General features: G+C 45.7%; 1 protein-coding gene across 1 annotated transcript; it reads left to right on the top strand.

Moving 5' to 3' along the window:
• The first annotated feature begins 731 nt into the window (after positions 1–731).
• On the top strand, positions 732–19,028 carry QDPR (quinoid dihydropteridine reductase). The gene is made up of 7 exons (XM_047092015.1): positions 732–867; positions 3,304–3,396; positions 7,018–7,114; positions 9,580–9,720; positions 14,020–14,128; positions 15,313–15,396; positions 18,373–19,028. The coding sequence occupies exons 1-7, from the start codon at positions 769–771 to the stop codon at positions 18,476–18,478; spliced, it is 729 nt and encodes a 242-aa protein (XP_046947971.1). The 5' UTR covers positions 732–768; the 3' UTR covers positions 18,479–19,028.
• The last annotated feature ends 2,253 nt before the right edge of the window (positions 19,029–21,281 follow it).

Raw genomic sequence — 21,281 nt, 5'->3', positions numbered from 1 at the left:
TGAAGTGTTCGACATTTAAAATATAGTATACTATAATTTTTGTATCGTTTTGGCAATTTTTAATTTTCAAATACGGCCCCAAATAGATATTTAAATATCTCCACCTCCAAAATGGAAGAGCACTGAAATTCACAATCTCTAAGAAGTCCAGCGAATTGTAACAAAAGTAGCGGCAAAAACAATAATAATGCTCAGTCGGCATTTATTGAGCTCCTACTACTAGCCACGCACTGCTCTCAGAACTCTAGTATTATCCTTTAAAATCCTTTCCAAAACGCTAGGAGGACAGACTATTAGTATTCCCATTTTACCGAGAGGAGACTGAGGCACAGAGCGGTTAAGCAAGTTGCTTAGCGCTACAAAGCTATTAAATAGGGGGCCAGGCATAGGGCTTCAAAGCCTTCACTCTTATTTAAAGGTTGAAACATATACGTGGTTTGTCCTGTCTCCCCCACAGAACTCAGCATCGTGAGGGCGGGCGCCACCCACACGCGCGCACACCTGTTCTCCACCCTTGCGCCCTGCACGCCCCGGGGGCCCAGCACCTACAGGCCGGCGGGCGGCGGGGCGCGGCTTGCGCACCCTCAGGCTGTCAGGTGCGTGGCCGCGCGCTAGGGGGCAGCAGCGGGCGCGGCTCGGGCTCGGCGGCCCCGCGGTCCCTCTTGGCCCGGTGGGTGGGCCGGCCGGGGCGGGGCCGGGCGAGCCGGGGAGCCGCGTTCGGGCTCCGGGCATTCGGAGCTTCGGGAGCCGAGCGGGAGGCGGAGCGGGATGGCGGCGGTCGCTGGAGAGGCGCGCCGGGTGCTGGTGTACGGCGGGAGGGGCGCCCTCGGCTCCCGATGCGTGCAGGCGTTCCGGGCCCGCAACTGGGTAATTCGGCCGGGTCTCCGCGGGGCTTTGCGGCACCTTCGGGTTGGGTGGCGGGCGGGTACGCTGGTGACTGGGGAGCGGAGGGGCTTACCGGTGCGGCCCTGGAGGGCAGTCTGGTCAAAGCCCGGGGCCCGTGTACAGGGCCAGACGTGAGTGCTTGCACGTGCGTGCACAGGTCTATTGCTCTGTTCCTGGCTACGAGTGCGTGCCTACGCCGCATCCTAGGTGCGGGGCCTTTGCTCTGCAAGGAGGTGGGGGATGGGGCTGCCCGCTCCGCCAGGCCCAGAAAATCTGGAATGGCTTCGGAGAGAGTTCCAGAGGGGAATAAAGAGGAGCGGGCTTGAGGGTACATGGAGAAACAATGAGAAGGAAGGCTCTGGAGTTAGACTGCGTGGCGCGGGTTACTAGTCGTTAACTGATTGATTAAAGCCCGCGAACCTCAGTTTCCCCGTCTTTAAAATGGGGATAATACTAGTATTTACCCCTTAGGGGATTGTGCGAATTGAATGAGATCATTGGTGTGCTTGTAAAGTATCTGACTTGTGGTAAACGCTGTTTAAATGTTAGCTATTAGTATTGCTATAATTACCCCGGTTCCTTCAGCCAGCCTTGCACCCGATTGTTGGAAGGCTGAGCCCCACCAATGCTGGTGGCTTCTTTGTTTTGGAAAGACTGTTTGAACTACTTTGCATAATCGGGTATTGCTTCTTGTAGGGGGCTAGTAGGAGCGGAGCTGACGTATGGCCAGGGACCCTGACCCCAGCAGCTCTGGAGGGCTCAGTGCTTTTCTGGTGGGGACTCCGCCCTCTGTCTCCTCCCTGCAGCTGTCACTTGCACAAAATGTGCTGGAGCTCTGGGCGAGTTTTGCCTCGGGGTTTTAGTTTGTAGCAGCAGCCTGGGCCAGGGTAGCCCCGGGACCAGGAAGAAAGGGCTCCAGGATTTTCTTTTGGCTCAGCCTCTGGTATAGGACTTTTAATGGATTCTAAGCACACCACCGTCTTTTTACTCAACTCGGAAGACTATTTGAGGCATCTTCCAGGGTCTGTGGAGGTGGATGGTGGTGACAGTGTTATTAGGAGTGTTGGCTAGGCACTGTGTTCTCACATACTCTTATTAATTTCATTTACTCTTCCCCAAACTTGAATTTAGTGAATCCTGTTGGTATCCATGTGTTACAGATGTGAGAGCTGTGCCTTTCCCTGGTGGGAGCACTTCCCCCTGTTGGGGCCACTTTGGTTTATTTCTGACTTGGCAGAATCTGACAAGCTGATTTACCTTGGACTCTGTCTCCCCCGTCCCCACCCCTACATTTCTAGGAACTCTGGGAGGGACTGGGATACAACCTTTTCTTTGTGTCTGTATCCCCCCGTGGCTGGTGACATACAAGTAGTGAGTGTTCTTAAATGGATGCTGTGTTCTTCATAGCTTGTGGTAGAGATATATATCTCTGGGTCCTGTGAACCTCAGGGCCCTGGAACTTTCTTAGTAGGAACTGTGTGTCACCTGTGCCAGGAGCTGTAGCATGCTCCATTTCAGTGAATTTTCACATTAATCCTGTTAATTGTTAACCTCTATGAGAAAGCCACTGTCTTGCAGGGCCAGGATTCAAACTTTGGTCTGATTCCCAAAACCGAAGCCATCCCTCTGTGCTCTAGGGCAGGGGTCTGAAAACTTTAGTCCTTCCGGGAAGACTAGGCCTGTTGTCTGTTTTTGTACAACCCAAGAACTAAGAATGGTTTCACATTTTTAAATGGTTGGGGAAAAAAAAAAAAGTAGAATTTTGTACCATGTGAAAGTTACATGAAATTCACATTTCTGGGGTTTTAGTGCCTGAAGTTTTATTGGATGTAGGCACACTCCTTCATTTATCTATATTGTCTGGGGTGCTCTGCCATCACAACAGCAGATTTGAGTAGATGCAACACAGACCATATGGCCAGCCTAAAGTATTTACTTTCTGGCCCTTTACAAACAAAGCTGTTTTGCTTTTTTGCTCTGGTCAAGGGGTCGCTGGAAGTGCAGGGTTTGCCTTAAGAGGTGAGAGTGGAGGAGGAAGGTGAGGTGTTTGGGGGCAGATGGGCTAGGCTGGGGCTCAGTAAGGAGTGGACTGGCTGAAGCCAAATGTGTGTAAGGAGCATGAGAGGTCAGTAGTGAGATTCTTTCTCTGGTGTTGTTGTTGTTGTTGTTTTAAAATATATTGTCAAATTGGTTTCCATACAATACCCAGTGCTCATCCCAACAAGTGCCCTCCTCGGTGCCCATCACCCACTTTCCCCTCTCCTCCACCCCCCATCAACCTTCAGTTTGTTCTCTATCTCTGGTGGGTTTTCATTTAAGCCTCTCATCTGTCTACACTGCCCCCATTTCTGAGTGTGGATCTTTCTGGGAAAACAACTAATTGTCTCTTGACCAAAGCTGTTTTCTCTTTCACTCCAGTGGGTTGCCAGCATCGACGTGGTGGAGAATGAAGAGGCTAGTGCTAGTGTCGTGGTTAGAATGACGGACTCATTTACGGAACAGGCCGACCAGGTAATTCCAGAAAAAGACCCACCGAGCATTGTGGTAGGGAAACCCTGGGGAGTGGTTTCCTCTGGTAATGCATTCTTTTTTTTTTTTTTTTTTTTCTCCAGTTAGTGCTTTCTGTTTATGAAAGCCATTTGTGCTCATTGGGGGAAATTTGGGAAAAGTGAAAAAAATATAAAGAGGATAAATTACTCATAATCCATTTCTTTAGCTTACTGTTCACATTTTGGCCCATTTTCTTGTCTTTCCTATGCATCCTATATGTTTTTAGTTTTGTAAGTTGAGATAATCTTGTATTTTATATTTTATGGTCAGCTTTTTTTTTAACTTAATACTTAATTTAAATACTTCTCAGATCACTTGAAAAAAACCCCTCTGTGTCGGCATGTAATTTTTAATTTCTTTAGTTTCTTCTTCCTGCACGTTGAAATGGCTTGCGGTTTTTCTTTTTTTACCATTATCAAGAATCCTGTGCTGAACATCTTTGTCTCTATCTCTGATTATTTAGGATGCATTCTAAAAAGTGGAGCTTCCTAGTTCAAAGCATGAACCCTAACAAAACAGGGTAATTTTAATTATACAATGATATGCTTGTTGTAAAACAAGAAGTCCAATAAATACATAAACTGTGAAATACCCCTGTTTCTCCCTGTGATAGTGTCATTGCCCAGAAGGACAGTGACAGTTTGATGGCCATGTTGGTATAAATATCAGAGATGCTCTTACATGGGCCGACCTTTCTGGAAGAGCCATTCCCATAAGCTGCACGGGGGACTGTGCTCTCTGTGGTTCTCATGTCAGTGCTGCAGCCCATGTTCCCAAGGAAATCTCCGCATTATTCTTTGTGTGATGTGACGTACTTTTACAGGCAAGCACTCAGTGAGGCAGGCGGGTAGGTGGGGGTAGACCCATTTTATAGCTTAGGAGATGAGACACTAAGTGACATGGCCAAAAAGCTAGCTCGTGGTGGAGTAGAGAGCATGGGATTTCCTAATAAGAGACTTAACTAACAACTTCAGTTAAGCTCAGAGTCTGCTTTTTGTTTAGTTACATTCTCCCTAGTAATCTGAACACTACTGGGGGTCTGATGTTTAATGGCCCTAGCTGTGTTTTAAAATTTTTTCTAAAGTTTATTTATTTATCTTGAGAGAGAGAGCGAGAGAGAGAGAGAGCGAGCGAGAGCGAGCATGTGAGCAGTGGAGAGGCAGAGAGAGGGGGAGAGAGAGAATCCCAAGCAGGCTTCACGCTGTCAGCATGGAGCCCGATGTGGGGCTCAGACCCACGAACTGTGAGATCATGACCTGAGCTGAGACCAAGAGTTGGATGCTTAACCAACTGAGCCACCCAGGTGTCCCAAGAATATTTTAAATTTTAAAGGTGATACATGTATGATGTAGAAAATACAATTAAGCAAAAAGAACGGGGAAGTCATTTTTAGTCCCGTTACGCAGTTAATGTTTTGTAGTATTTCCTTCCAGTCCATTTCTCCAAACATAGGTGTGTATAAGTCCAAAAATAAAAAAAAGAAAGAAAAAAGCCCATACTGAGGATACTCCTGCTCACTCACTCTTTCTAGAGCATCGGTTTCACAGAGGTTAGAATATAAAAAGCCAGCTGAGGGGCGCCTGGGTGGCGCAGTCGGTTAAGCGTCCGACTTCAGCCAGGTCACGATCTCGCGGTCCGTGAGTTCGAGCCCCGCGTCGGGCTCTGGGCTGATGGCTCAGAGCCTGGAGCCTGTTTCCGATTCTGTGTCTCCCTCTCTCTCTGCCCCTCCCCCGTTCATGCTCTGTCTCTCTCTGTCCCAAAAATAAATAAACGTTGAAAAAAAAAAAAAAAAAAACAGCTGACTTTCCAGAATATAGATTTTTGTTTTTACTTAATCTGATCCTAATGTTTCCTGTACTTAATGATTACTTATTGGCCTTAATGGGCTTAATAATAAAACCCAACAAGGCATAGTTTTGTGTCAGGCATCATCCTGAGTGCTTTATTCACATCAACTTGGTTCGCTTCTGTAACACTCGCAAAACGTTTCTGACTGATCTCCCTTTTAGAAATGGGGAGTTTGTGGGGCACCTGGGCGGCGGCTCTTCTGGCTGTGGTTCTCTGTGATCAGTGTCTGTCACTGGCTCTTCTGCTCCAGATAAACAGCATGACCTCCAGTGTTTGTTTTTAAGGCTTCAGAAGAGGAAATTTAATCCTAACCCATGTAAAATTGGCCCCTTAGGCATGAGATTCACTAGAGACAGGAGATGAAGACATGAGAAAGGCATTAAGTCTATGGAAAACCATTGGGCAGAGAGCAAAATTTAAGGGGAAGGAATTAAAGGCATAGATGTTGTAAAAGTCAAACAGGTGCCTCGTTTCTCCGGCTCCGTGTTTCCCTGAAAAGATGAGCATGTACAAGGTTGTGTGTTCATATGGACACTGGGAGATCGCCAACTTCTGGCAGCTGGGATCTGGGCTCTTGGTAACAGGACTTGGTTTAAGAATTCAGAAGTTCAGGAATTTCTTAAAAGGAAAGATGTAGGTATGGGGTGTAGGGAGATGAAAGATTGGTTTCCATTGCCAAAGCATTCTCTTTGAAGGAGTGATGTGAGGCTTCAGAAATTGCTGGGGAAAGCGGTAGGGGACTAACTTACCACAGGCAAAGATACACGGTCTTGGGTTAAGTCGTCTCAGCCATTCTGGAGAAATGTGAAAGCGGTCAATGGCCAGACTTGCCTGTCTTGCCAGATTTTTGTTTTAATAAATTGTAACAAAATGACATGTATGTATTTTCAACATTTTAAAAATTTCAAGTAGAAGTAAAGAGAGAAATGATCACCCATGTACCTGGGATTTACTAACATTTTGCCATTGACTATATCTTTTTTTACATGAAGTATAGTTGACTATTTTTTGTTGCTCTTTTTAAAAATATTTCCTGTTGGCACTTATGGTTTGGAGTTGGAGTTAAAGGGATGTTTGTAATGAGGGTAGAAAAGAATAGATTATCTCAGATTGAGATTCTGTGATGTGTGAAGAAAGTCTGGAAAGAAATAGACCGGAAGGTTAGCTGTGGGCATTGAAGCTCTCGGTGATTTTTTAAAAACCTTTTCCTGCTTTTCTTTATTCATTCATTGCTCTCTTCCAGGGGTGCTAATGTCTTAACCATCCCAAAAGAAGACTCTAGATTGCTTTCTTTTTTTTTTTTTTTTTTTCAACGTTTATTTATTTTTGGGACAGAGAGAGACAGAGCATGAATGGGGGAGGGGCAGAGAGAGAGGGAGACACAGAATCGGAAACAGGCTCCAGGCTCTGAGCCATCAGCCCAGAGCCTGACTCGGGGCTCGAACTCACGGACCGCGAGATCGTGACCTGGCTGAAGTCGGACGCTTAACCGACTGCGCCACCCAGGCGCCCCTAGATTGCTTTCTAAAAATCACATTGAAATGTAGTTGGGTTTCACTGTCTAAGATGGTTACTGTAGATTGGTCCTTCCTCTAATCTTCAAAGGGTTAATTGCCAGGTACTGGTAACTGACTTCAAAACGAGTGAAAAATAAACTGAGGCATCTGTAAGGACATGAGTCTGTTTGGGTTTACCTGACTGCTTATTGCACCTTTTTTGTCCCTTTTGTTTAAGGTGACAGCTGAGGTCGGAAAGCTCTTGGGTGAAGAGAAGGTGGATGCAATCCTTTGTGTGGCTGGAGGATGGGCCGGAGGCAATGCCAAATCCAAGTGTGAGTCCTTTTCTCAGTGAATCATTCATTCTGCTCTGCATTTTGTCCAGCTGGCAAAGACAGGTTTTTCTGTATTTCTCCCAGAACCTTTGGTAGGTGTGTGCAGTAGGGATTAACATCCCATTTGACGGATGAAGAAAACACTTCCCATAACGGGGGTTACGGGAGAGGGACGTTAAGTTTGAAGTTTGAAGTAGAAGCAGAATGGAATAAGTATTGTTTCCATCCCAGTCTTTCAGGGCCTATTACTGGGTGGGAACTGGGGGATGTGTATGAAATAGATCATTCTGAAAGTCGGAAGGACTCAAGGAGCACCTGGGTGGCTCAGTCTGTCAAGCATCTGTCTTTTCATTTCAGCTCAGGTCACCATCTCATGGTTTGTGAGGCGGAGCCCCTCTTGGGGCTCTGGGCTGACAGCACGGAGCCTGCTTGGGATTCTTTCTCACTCTCTCTCTCCTCAAACCCGCGTGTGCACCTATTCTCTTTCTCTTTCTCTTTCTCAAATAAATTTCCAAAAAAAAGGACTAAAAATTGAGCATTTATTAAAGCTGAGTATGTTTTTCAATATTTATTATGAAAATTTTCTAACATACAGAAAAATTGGAAGAACAGTTCATTGAACACCCTGTGCCCTCTAAATTCAGATATTAACATTTGCCATACGTGTGCTTTCTTGTTTTCTTGTGCATATGTATTCTGTGTGTGTATTTTTTTGTTCACTATCTGAAAGTAAGAATTTCAACACACTTCTGCATATATCTTCAGGGAGTAAACTCATTCTCCTACGTTATCTTAATACTGTGATCATACCTAAGAAAATTAATAATAATTCTATAAGATTAATAAAACTCAGCCTGTATTCGAATTCTCCAGTTTATTCCAAATCTTTTATCGTTTTTTCCCGCCTAAATGTATTTTCCAGTGAGGGTTTGTGCATTGCATTTTGTTGTTATTTTTAGTCTCTTAATCTAGAATTACTTTTTTCTTCTGTGATAGACTTGGTGGTAGACAGGGCACTTTTCCCAGAGAAAGTTCCACAGACCGAATTTGTCCAGCCATTTCTGTAAGGTGTCATTTACCTGTTCCTCTGTCCATGGTATTTCTTGTGAACTAGAATTTAGGTCTAGAGACTTAATTAGATTCGAGTTGAATGTTTTGGAGGCGAGAGTTCTTCTTGAGTGATGTGTGCTTCCTGTGACATCATGTGGGGACACTTACCCTGTCAGATCACCGTACCGATCCATAGTGATGCCAAACGGTGCTTGATTAGGGTGGTAGCGGCAGACTTCCATCGTAAAGGTACGTTTTTCTGTTTGCGATCAGTAAGTGATCTGTGGGATGCTACTTCGGCATCGTGTGTGAGTATCCTATTTTTAAGCACCTTGAGGGTCTCAAATTCCCCAAACCTATTGGTTTTAAGCCTCCGTTGATAATCTCTGCCTGAGTCAGCAGTTTTTAAATTTTGTTATTCCTTCTATGTTTATCATTCAAAGCTCTTTTTTTTAATTTTTAAAATATTTATTTATTTTTGAGAGAGAGACAGCGTGAGTAGGGGAGAGGCAGAGAGAGAGGGAGACTTAGAATCTGAAGCAGGCTCCAGGCCCTGAGCTGTCAGTGTCGAGCCCGACGCGGGGCTTGAACCCACAAAGTCAAAGCTCTTTAAAAAGGAATTGATATTCTGTGAAATCAGTTAAATATAAAATTGGTATTTTGTGGAGTGATCAGGTTGGCTGAACACCCTGATGGCCTTCTGTGTGTTTCGGGAACAAGAATTGATAAATGTGGATCCATACTTTTGTTTTTGTCTAGTTCTTTGTAGCCGGGAAATGTAATACCTTGGTTATCACTTACTGAAGACCCCTCCTCTGGTATCAGGAGGGATTGCTTTCTGGATTCTGGGTGTCTTGCCCAGCTGGTGATGTGATCACGTTACCACTTATTCCCCACCATGTCTTGGGCAAGGTCAGAGGATTAAAATAAGCATGAAATGATTGAGCAGCTTTCTTCTAAAGAGTCTTTAAAGCTGGCATTCAACTTTCAGCCATAAAAAAATGTGCTCTATAAGAACCCTCTTTATGTCCATGCAGTATAAGTGCCTCAGATTGATCACAGGTAAAACTTGACTTAGACGTGTGGGTTCTTATTACAAATCTACTGTCCTTCATAAAGTAGGACAATTTCTGAGTTAAAGCCAGTTCAGCCTATTTGTTAACAGTGCTCATTTATTGGCTAAAATTTTAACCACCTTACAGGTGAGGAAACTCGAGACTCGGGTAGTCACATGGCCTGGATTCGAACCCAGGTCTCTGACCACGGCCCTGTGCTGTTTTGTACTGGACCTTGTAGTCAGGGACTGAGAGAGCAGGAGTGGCTGGCAACGCCTCCTCATGGGACGCCGTGAGTGGAGCTTACCTTTCAGTCTCTTCCCTGTGAATGCTCGGCTCACATGTTGTTTTCTCATTCAGCTCTCTTTAAAAACTGTGACCTGATGTGGAAGCAGAGCATGTGGACGTCGATCATCTCCAGCCACCTGGCCACCAGGCACCTCAAAGAAGGAGGCCTCCTCACCTTGGCTGGTGCCAAGGCCGCCCTGGACGGGACTCCCGGTAGGCCTTCGTTTCCCAGTGTGTGAAATGGGAGCACTTGCCCTCGCCCCCTGGGCTGCTGGATGCTTCCTTAGGTGAGGGATCTGGGAGCCCTTTAGCCTCCAGGAGGCTTTACAGCTGGGTGGAGTGTGCTTCCTGGCTTTTTTTAGGGGTAGGACTCTGACCCCTTCTGTTTGCATTGTCTTCATGTGCATGGTGGGTGCAGAGTCCTGTAATCTGGGACTCCCACCACTCCATTCATCTGGGATCCACCCAGGGTATGAATGGTGAGGAGGTGGATACTAATCAGTTAATAAATAAGTTTTATCTTCATCACTCTGTGTTCGTGTGTCCCTGAGAAGCAGCTCAGCCCCTGGAAATGGTGAGGCTTTCGGTAAGAGAGCTGACTGTGGATTCTTCACTTTAGTTGAGAGGCTTTGAACAGATTATTTGAGGTCTTTGACCAAATTCTGCTCTAGTTTCTTTAATCGTAAATGGCAGTAACACCTCCCTGAAGCGTAACTGTGAGGCATGAGAGGCGTCGATGTATATACAATGCCCACCACTTGCTGAGTCTTCTCATAGTTGCTCTTTCCTTTCACATATATTCTCATTTAATCCTGCGGTGGACTGTTACTACCTTTTTCATTTACAGGGAAGCGAACTAGAACTTAGGTTCAGGACCTTGTCATTATGTAATAAGTAAGCTGTAATTACACTTTGAACCAAAATCCTGATCATTTCTGAATTGTATGCTTTTTCTGCTGCATCAGAACAGAACCGTGATTTCCTTTGCATTTTTATTCCGTGTATTTCCTGGGAGACTGTCATGAAAACAGACCATGGTTTGTAGGGCTTAAACACAGAAATTTATTTTCTCACAGTTCCTGGAGGCTGGAAAGTCTGAGATCAAGGTGTGGGAAGGTTTGGTTTCTTCTGGAGCCTCTCTCCTTGGCTTGCAGATGGCCATCTTCTCCCTGTGTCCTCACATGGATGTCCCTCTGCGTGTGTCTGTGTCCTGATGTCCTTGTCTTGTAAGGAGACCAGTCAGATTGCATTAGGGCCCGCTCTAAAGACCTCATTTTAACTTAATTACCTCTTTAAAGACCCTGTCTCCAAATACAATCACCTTCTGAGATACTGAAGTTTAGGACGTCAACACATGAATTTGGGAGTGGGGGGGGGGGGGATACGATTCAACCCGTAGCACTCCCTTTGGAATGAGGCTAACGAAATTTAAATGGGGTTAGGGACAGCACAGGGAGGTGGAAAGTGTCTACGTCGACCACCTAAGTAAACTCTTCTTTAAAAAAAGGAGGGGGGGCACCTGGGTGGCTCAGTCGGTTAAGCCTCCGACTTCAGCTCAGGTCACGATCTCGCGGTCCATGAGTTCGAGCCCCGCATCGGGCTCTGAGCTGATGGCTCAGAGCCTGGAGCCTGCTTCCGATTCTGTGTCTCCCTCTCTCTCTGCCCCTCCCCCGTTCATGCTCTGTCTTTGTCTGTCTCAAAAATAAATAAACGTTAAAAAAAAAAAAGGAGGGGATGGGGTGCCTGGGTGGCTCAGCTGGTTAAGCAACTGACTTTGCCTCGAATCTTGATCTCATGGTCATGAGTTCAAGCCCCACATGGGTTTTCTGCTGCCCGCACAGAGCCCGCTTCGGATCCTCTGTCTCCCTCTTTTTCTGCTCCTCCCCCACTCACACGCACCCTCTCTCTCTCTAAAAAATAAATAAACGTTAAAAAGAAAGGAGGGGAATTTTTTTGGGGTCTCTTTAGTAAGTGGTAGAGATCTGGAGCGCCTTTTCAATTTTAATGTAAGTCACTGAACTATGAGTCCTCTTAATAAATTAACAATTTCCTGCCACTCACTTTCTCATTAGATTTCTCAGAGCATGTGATCTTACAGGCCCATGGCTATTCCAATAATTAAAGCTGTGTAAATGTTCGATGTTGGTTTGGTTGAGATCTGGTTTTTATCAAAGGTGACATAGGGCAGAGCCAGTAGAAAGTGAATAGAAAAATGAGTAATGGCTTGACATTTAAAAAAGAAAACCTTATAACTAAAAGACTAATTTTTCTAAAGGATGAAATAGTCTTTTTCTTTGTTTTGGTCTTTAAATATCTTTTTTATTTATAGTTTTGGATACTGGTTAAGACTGCAAGTTCTGGGGGCACCTGGGTGACTTGGTTGAGGGTCCGACTCTTGATTTCATCTGAGGTCATAATCTCATGGTTCGTGAAATTGAGCCCCACATTGGGCTCTGTGCTGGCAGCACGAAGCTTGCTTTGGATTCTTTCTCTCCCTTTCTCTCTGCTCCTCTCACGCTCATGCTCGCTGTCTCTCTCTCAAAATAAATAAACTTATATATATAAAAAAAGGGAGGTTCTAGAACTACCCAGGTTGGTTTTCTGTTGTGGTTTTGCCACTTACTGTGTAATATTTGGCAAATTGCTTAACCTCTCTGAGCCTCAGTTTTGCCATCTGTAAAATGGGGATAAATAATACTACCTCCTCTATATGGTGGTTGTTACTTGCAAATCTCTTAATGGCTTAGAAAGATTATAGAGTCAGTAGTAAATGTGAACTTTTGTTATTTATTCCAGACTTTAAAAAACCCAACTATTTCTGCTTTAGATGTTAATAAGCTTGTTCATCTTTAAGTTCTTAGTTAGATGTTAAATTTATTTGAATTATGAAATGTTTTAACTTCAGTTCTGATTCCGGAGTCATCTAGGGAAATCTATGTATATAGTCCAGAAAGAAATGACAGACAGGCTTAGTGGTCCTTCATCACAAGAAGGGTTGTTCAAAACTGGAAAGTGTTCACTTGGAAAGGTACTCAGAAAACCCCACGCTCCTGTGTTCAGGCTTGTTATTTATAGACTGTCTCCTGTCTCTTGGACGATAAACTATCAGAATTGATGGCAATCACTTGTTGACCACTTAGGGATCTGTGCTGTGTTTGGGAATCAGTCCTTAGGGACTACATTGATCATTTTATATTGAGAGGAAAAGTATTTATCTTTTTAATGAATGCTTTTTTTTGTTTGTTTGTTTTTGCATCTTGCAAATGACCCTCTTACCAACATCATGTAGAATCCCGCGGAATCAAACCATTAAGGATGCCGGTAGCTTGTTGCTGGTTGCTTGTTTCTTTCTGCATCATATTGTTTGAATAGAATGAAGAGGGGCCCCTGGGCGTCTGCTGGGGACTGGGGCTGGATGAATAAGATTTGTACATTGATTTATTTCAGTCGTGCAGAGGTAAATCTTTATATCACTGTTGGCCTCCTGCCCCTGATTAAACAGAGAAGCCAGAGATGGTGAAACCTTCTTGTGCTTCTAAATAACTATTTGAGACCTTGACCCTCTTTTGCAATTCAGGGTGGCTGTTGAAGAGGTTAGTGATTGGTTCCTCGGCTGGGCTGTGATCCCCACCTCCCCCTGGACCTTTGAGGCCTCCTCATCTGTTACACTTTGAACAGCATGTGCGCTGGGTTTTTTTTTTAAGGAGGCTGCTGATCTTCGAAAGAAACTGGTTTTCAGGAGGAGGAGAGGTGTCTGCAACAACTAACCATGCTTCTTTGTTGTTGGTTAGTGAGAATCCACAGCTGGGTGCTGTGGGGGACATAGAAACTGGTCCTAGTAAAAGACATGCCTTGCTTCTTCAGTCAGTCAGCAAACAGTGATTGGCCAGCGGGAGGAAAGGAAAATTAATAGGTAGCACGTATACTCACGTGAAAATTGCTCAGTCGCTATACTTTAAACAGCGTGTGGGACTCCAGGGCACATTACTTCTGTTAATTTGATGGGAAACATTTAGGGAGCACCTACCCTGTGCTGAGCCCGCAATTAAGTACTTTATCCCCATTTTACAGATGGGGTAACCCAAGCTTAGAAAGGTTTTGAGAACTTGCCTGGGATTTCTGTAGTGGTAAGTGGAAGAACTGGGATTTGAACTTGGGCAGCGTGCATTCCGGATGAGTGCTCCATCTCGCCCACAAGTTACCGACCTGAGGGTTTAGACGCAGCTCTTGCCTGGCCTCTAGCCTCGGTGCAAGTCTGCGTGTGAGCCTGGGCACGTTACTCACCTTGACGGTGCCTCCCCATTGGCTCAGCAGTAAAAATAAGATGAACCTCATGGTTTTTACGGTAAATGTCAACTGCCAGGTGAATAGTAGGTGCCCTTGAATACTATGTCCCTTTCACTTTCTCTCCACAGGTGTCCATCCTTCTCTTCTTCCCATCCTGCCGTGGGGTACTCTGGACACACTAGTGGTGGCCACTGGTCACTGAACTGTTTTCTTCCCCCTCCCCAGGGATGATTGGCTACGGCATGGCCAAGGGTGCTGTTCATCAGCTCTGCCAGAGCCTCGCCGGGAAGAACAGCGGCATGCCCTCCGGCTCTGCAGCCATCGCCGTGCTCCCGTAAGTGGTCGGGGCTCCCCGCTCACTCCCTGCCTCTGCCTCGCTGCCAGGACTTAACATTTGAGTAGCTCTTCACCAGGGACTTGTGTGTCCTGTCACCTTGGCTTCTCACATTCGCCAGAGCCCCTAAAGATACTTCTTCAGATGTTGGAGCGTCCCAGGCTGTCCAGAATGGTTGGCTGGTGGGATGGGTCTGTCTGTCTGTCTTCCTCTTCCTTGTTTTCTTTCCTTCCCTCCATCTGTCCCTCTGTCCCTCCTTATTAAAAGTAGTCTATGCATTTCTTTTTAATATTTGTATTCTTTCAAATCATTGTAAGGCCAGTGGAAGAGACATTGTACTTTAGCCTTTGCATGTGTGTATTTGTGTGTGTGTGGTGGGGGGGAGGTGGGGACAGTAGTGTCTGAGAGAGAATATGGGAAACTGGGACACGTTCCTGTTTGTGACCTGGAAGAAGGTCCCTGTCACTGGCCCCAGGCAAGGCAGCTGCTTTGGAGGTGGGGTTCCTTCCTGCTGGAAGGATCCCAGCACCAACCGGCTTGTCTCTTGCCTGTAGTTCTAAAAGGGACGTCGGGACCTGCTAGGGCACAGGGCTTTCCAGCTCCCTTTTGTTTGTGAGTTTCTGTGATTCCGTGACCTGCTCCCCCAGCTGTTTTGAATGATTTCTGAGTCCTGAATGTTCTTGGGAGAGTCCTACATATCTGAGTTCTGTAGCCTTTTGCTGAAAATCATAAGGTTTCATAGGAAACAGTCCCAGAATGAAGGATGAGGCTGTCTTTTTTCCCCTACTTAAAGAAATATTATTATTACACTTTAAAAATCGTGAGAAATGAGTCTGCTACATTTTAGGGAGTGAAGAAGATACAAATTGCAAAGCAGTTTACTTTAATAAAGACTATATTTAAGAAAAGGCAAAACTGTATTTTTAAAAAGGCTCTTTTGTTTTGTTCCTGTCTGCCTGAAGGGTGAGTCACAGAGCACTTCACTGAATTATGCTCGGACGTGATCTCTGTATATGTGGAGGGCTTCCTGGCCTCTGTCTGTCCTCCTGTGATCTCCCCATGTAAATGCGGCCACCCTTGGTGCCAAAGGCTCACATTGCATTTTCCTGGCTAAGGAGGACCGGGCAGCTATAATTCTTACAGAAGGGAGGCACACACAACAGGCTTGTCTCTGTGCACTGCAGGGTTACCCTGGATACCCCGATGAACAGGAAATCAATGCCCGAGGCCGACTTCAGTTCCTGGACGCCCTTGGAGTTCCTGGTTGAGTGAGTATTGACATACTGTCGGTAACAGGCAGCTTCCAGCCCCATCTCTCTGCCTTTTACAGACTAGGCTCTGTTCTCTTAGCTCCCCAGTGCAGGTGGCTTTGGGAGGTTCCCAGGCCTCTGGAGGGTATGTGACACATCAGAGTGAGTCTCAGGAGGGGTTGACAGTGCTGACATGAATCTTGAGCTGACCAGCCTGAGCATGGCCTGACTGCTCTAGGCCTCAGTTTCCCCTTCTGTATAATGGAATCCATAATTATCAGGAGGATGAAATGTGGTAGCGCTTGGCATGATGTCTGACCCATAGTAAGTGCTTGGTAAACCTCTCTGTTCCAGTAACACCATTGTCTCTGCTAACGAGGAGCAGCAGTGTGGGAGTCAGATGGTGATCTAGGGAACATCTGGGCTCCTGTGTCTGAGTTAGTGCTGAGCCACAGACCCACAGAGAGTGTCCTTTGTTCCTGAAATCACATTCACCCATTTGTGGATATGGGTGGCATTTGAAGATCATGGAGAAGGAGTTAGCTTTCTCACTCTTTTGTGTTTGTCTGGATCTCAGTTCCCCACAGCCCTCCATGTGGTAAGTACGTATTCCCCGAGCACCCACTGTGGGCCAGGTGCTGGGCTAGGCCCCGGGACAGGGAGATGAAGAAGATGTCCTTGCCCTCCCCATGCGGGAGACGGCCTTACCTCAAAGAGCCGGTGTGTCTGCTGCTTCGACAGCTGTGTACAAGATGTTTGCAAAGTTTGGGATGTGCTTCTGGCCTGCTATTACATCTCATTTTAATTAAGTTGAGAGGCATTTGGGACTTTTATGTTTGGAACCAGTATTTATGGAGCACTTGTTATGTGCCATCATGCACCATTTTTTAACTGTTATCTTTTTTTTTTTTAAGTTATTTTTGAGAGAGAGTGGGGGAGGTGCAGAGAGAGAGAGAGAGAGGGAGACAGGGAATGAGAATCCCAAGAGGGAGAGAGAGAGAGAGAATCCCAATCAGGGCTTGAACTCACGAACCGTGAGATCATGACCTGAGCCTAAATCAAGAGTCAGACGCTTAACCAGCTGAGCCACCCAGGTGCCCCTAACTATAATCTTATTTAATGTTCATAGCAAGTCACTGAGGGAGGGCCTGTCATCTGTGTTTAAGATTTGGGGACTTGAGGCATGGGGGGCAAGGGGGATGAATAACATGCCCTAGATCACATAGCAGAGCCAGGATTTGACCCAGGCAGTATGACCGCAGGGTCTGTGGTCTTAACTAGGCTCACAGTTACTTCTGCCTACCAAGTTTTGAATTGTGTTTTGCATTTGAGCTTCTTTGTAAAACCCAGTATTTCCAATAGCGTCTATGACCTGGATTCTAGATGGATCCATCGGGGGTCACGTTTCTGAATTAGTGCCAAGTAGTGGAGTCCTAGCCACCCTCTGTTCCAGAAATCATGGCACCTTTGTGGGATTTGAGAACTCACATGAAGTTTGGCATGAAATGTACTTGGAATGTCTGGAGTATGTTAGCCTTTGCTCTCCGTGGTTATGATGGTGTTTCCCTTGTCTACTGCAGACCGCTAATGAAGACGAACTAAGACGGTTTAAAACATGCATGAGTAACGCATGTTCCCCTTCACATCCAGCCATCTGACCGGTCTCCCTCAGAGCCATCCCTAAGCCCTGCCCCGCCCCAGAGATGGGTCACAATGTGGATGGGACTTTGGGGGAGTTTTAGCAGTGCTTTGCTGTTGGGTCTATGGAATAACTGCCCTTGGCTTGTTCAGCCCTTGGAGTGGGATCTTGAATGGCTTGACAGCTAAACATCGGCTCTGGTCTAGCAGGCTGCTGGTCACTACCAAAGTATATGCCAGAAACTCCTGAGTGCTTCCTAGTTGAACAAGGTCCGGAGTCCTAGCTGGTGGGTTGTCCAAGGGGACCAAGTACTCAAATGTAAATGTTTTGTGTGAAAATTATCAGCTACTTGTGGGGCACCTGGGTGGCTCAGTCAGTTAAGCGTCCGACTTCGGCTCAGGTCATGATCTTGGGGTGTGTGAGTTTGAGCCCCGCATTGAGCTCTGTGCTGACGGCTGGGAGCCTGGAGCCTGCTCCGGATTCGGTGTCTCCCTCTCCCCCCTCCCCCCACCCCTGCTCACACTCGTGTCATTCTCTCTCTTTCTCTCTCTCAAAAATAATAAACATTAAAAAAAATTACCAGGTACTTGTTGCATCTTGTGAATTTGCTGTGCCCTTTTTTAATTCCTGTCTTAGAGGAGGCCTTCCCAACTCTCCCAGGCAGGGTTCCTTCCCTGCATGCAGCGTAATTAATTCCCCCATTCCTGCACTTCACATATTTTATTGTAATAGTCTTTTTTTTTTTTGCTATCTTTTCCCATTGCTGTGGTGTTCTATGAATGGTTACTTAAAGTGAATGAATTTCTTTTAAATTTCTGGAAAGGTAACATGGGAAAGTATAAAGAATTGTGCACATTCGGGCCTCCTGGGTGACTCAGTTGAGCGTCCGACTCTTGATTTCGGCTCAGGTCATGATCCCAGTGTTGTGGGATCAAACCCTGAGTCAGGCTTTGTGTTGAGTGTGGAGCCTTCTTGAGATTCTCTGCCTCCCTCTGCTATTCCCCTGCTCGTTTGTGCACGCACTTGTTCAAATTAAAAATATTGTGTATGTACGTGTCTTTCTCTTAGAATTAACTAATTACAGTCTTTTTTAAATCACTTAAAATCATATTAGTGTGTTGTAAAGGATTCTAACAATGAAGCAAAATGCAAAAACCAAAGTTAAAGTCTCACCGAATGCTGCCACTTAGACATTAGAATGAGTACTGAGGGCACTGGGGACCTGGCTATGTGTCCCTGTGGCTTTTTCACTGTTGCTGCTGCTGTCCTCTACCTCCAAGCCACTGCTGTGAATATAAGCATGTGTTGTCGAGAGTTTTGCTTTGAAAATGTAAAGCTTATCTTCTTTGTTCTAGAACCTTCCACGACTGGATCATAGAGAAAAACCGACCGAACTCGGGGAGCCTCATCCAGGTGGTAACCACGGAGGGAAAGACGGAGCTCACCCTGGCATATTTTTAAGCTTCGTCTCCATGCCTGCCGGAGACCTGCCAGAAAAAGTTGTTTCTCTCAGTGTGTCTGTGTAGGTCCTTTGTTTTCTGTCATCTGGTTTGTGGTATGAGATACTGAGTCCTGTTGTCCTCTCTCCTAATGTGCGTTGTTCTCCCAGGACAGTGTAAAATAAGAAGGTATGAGGGCGGAGGCCTGTAATAGCACAGACAGTCTGTTAGCTGCGCAAGTTTAGGAAGTATCCAGCAGAGCCTCTGGGTCTGCGTCCTCCTGAATTGCGTTTGAGACTTGGATTCTGTCCTGAACAGGGTCTGTCGACCTGACTAGTTCAGAGATGTGTTGATACTGGGGACGTTCGGGGGGCCTTAGTTTTGAATGTTCTGTTTATATCACACACATCGTGTTTGTAGCCGCCAAATTGAACTGCCTTAAAACTCCTTTTGTGGTGTAAGCAAAATCCCGTGGACTCTGTTAAGATACCTTGTCCTGTGAGGTTGCCAAGTGTACTTCCGAGCTACTCGTTATTTGGAGTTTATCTTCCTAATAAATGCACTTCATTTATAATGTTGTCTTCTGTAATCAACTGTGGCTTAAAATACAGTCATTGATGGATGTAGTCATGGGAAGGGGGCGGGCTCTGTCTGAGATCAGCTTTTTCACCACAAAAACACGGGCACGGTTCCTGCTTGGGCAGGTCAGAATCCGGGGGCGCCAGGATGGCCCTGTGTATTTAGAACAGTGCTCCACGCAGCCGATAGTGGCTGTACCAATGGAGAGTGAGTGATCTGATCCACCCTGGCCATTGTGCAGATGAGGAAACATCCAGGGAAAGAACTTACTCCCCTCATTGCCAGTAAGGGGCATAACAAAGCCCAGAAGCCCAGTCACCAGTGGCTGCTGTTTTTAAAGGACTTTACTACGTGTTTTCTTTTTTGATTTGTTTTTTTTTTTTTTTTTAATATTTATTTTGAGAGAGAGCGAGAGAGAGCACCAGCAGAGGAGGGGCACAGAGAGAGAGAGAGAGAGAGAGAGAGAGAGAGAGAGGATCCTGGCACAGGGGTTAATCCCACAGACTGAGTTCATGACCTGAGCCAAAATCAAGAGTTGGACATTTAAACCAGGCACCCCTCCTTTTTGATTCTTTACAACAATTTTCAGGGGCGCCTGGGTGGCGCAGTCAGTTAAGCGTCCGACTTCAGCCAGGTCACGATCTCGCGGTCCGGGAGTTCGAGCCCCGCGTCAGGCTCTGGGCTGATGGCTCAGAGCCTGGAGCCTGCTTCCGATTCTGTGTCTCCCTCTCTCTCTGCCCCTTCCCCCGTTCATGCTCTGTCTCTCTCTGTCTTAAAAATAAATAAACGTTGGAAAAAAAAAATTTCCCCCGTTCATGCTCTCTCTCTGTCCCCAAAATAAATAAATGTTGAAAAAAAAAATTAAAAAAAAAAAAAAAAAGAAAAAAAGGGGCGCCTGGGTGGCGCAGTCGGTTGGGCGTCCGACTTCAGCCAGGTCACGATCTCGCGCTCTGTGGGTTCGAGCCCCGCGTCAGGCTCTGGGCTGATGGCTCAGAGCCTGGAGCCTGTTTCTGATTCTGTGTCTCCCTCTCTCTCTGCCCCTCCCCCGTTCATGCTCTGTCTCTCTCTGTCCCAAAAATAAATAAATGTTGAAAAAAAAAATTTTTAAAAAAAAAAACAACAATTTTTATTGAGGTAGGATTCAAATTAAAAAATTAAGCATTTTAAAAGGAAAAACTCAGTAGCATTTAGTGTTTTCCCAGTATTATTTAACCTGCAGTTCAGTCTATTTCCAAAATCTGTTCATCATCCAAAATTAAACCCCATGCCCACTAAACAGTTACTCCTTGGGGCACCTGGTCGGCTCATTCGGTTGAGCGTCCAACTTCGGCTCATGTCACGAGCTCATGGTTCGTGGGTTTGAGCCCTGTGTGCTGACAGCTCAGAGCCTGGAGCTGCTTCGGATCCTGTGTCTCCTTCTCTCTCTGCCCTTCCACCTCTCGTTCTGTCTCTCACTCTCAAAAATAAACAAACAAACCCAGTCACTCCCCATTCCCTGTGCCACCAGGCCCCGGCAACTGCTAGTCTGCTTTTGATCTCTGTGAACTCTATGCAATTCCCTATTCTGGATATTTCATGTGAGTGGAATCATACCATATGCAGCCTTTTGCTCGTGGTGTCTTACTTCACAGGTTTTCCAGGTTCATGTTGTAGCAGGTATCAGCGCTTCATTCCTTTTTGGGGCTGGATGGTATTTTCATTGTTGGTGTATACAATTTACCTGTCTGTGCGTGGATATTAGGATTGTGTCCACTTTTGCCTGATGTAAATTGGGCTGTGAGCATTTATGTGGTACCCGTTTTCAGTTCTTTTGGATAGAGTGGAGTTGCTTGGTTATTTGGTAATTGTCTATTTAACTATTTGAGGAGTCTTTTCTCGTTCTTGACACTATACTTTGTAGGGGTCAAGGACAGGCCACTCCAAGTTGGACCACGTTGGCATGAAGAGTATTTTGAGCTGAAGGCAATCTAGACCCAGTGGGCTCAAGAGAAACCCTTGTCCCTCCCTTAACTAATAGCAGATTCTAACCTGGGGGTCTTTCCCAGAATAAGAGTAATTAGCAGAGGTAAATTTTATCTGAGTAACCCATCTGTATGATAGGGCAAACATCTAATTACCAAACATCTGCCTTTTTTTTTTAATTTTATTTTTTTAATTTATATCCAAATTAGTTAGCATATACTGCAACAATGATTTCAGGAGTAGATTCCTTAGTGCCCCTTACCCATTTAGCCCATTCCCCCTCC

The sequence above is a fragment of the Lynx rufus genome, unplaced genomic scaffold (assembly GCF_022079265.1).
Source record: "Lynx rufus isolate CCGP_SWC_20201006 ecotype Redwood Valley unplaced genomic scaffold, mLynRuf1.p SCAF_3, whole genome shotgun sequence".
NCBI lineage: Eukaryota > Metazoa > Chordata > Mammalia > Carnivora > Felidae > Lynx > Lynx rufus.
Note: the sequence above shows the minus strand (reverse complement) of the source record. Positions and strands in the feature narration are given on the sequence as shown.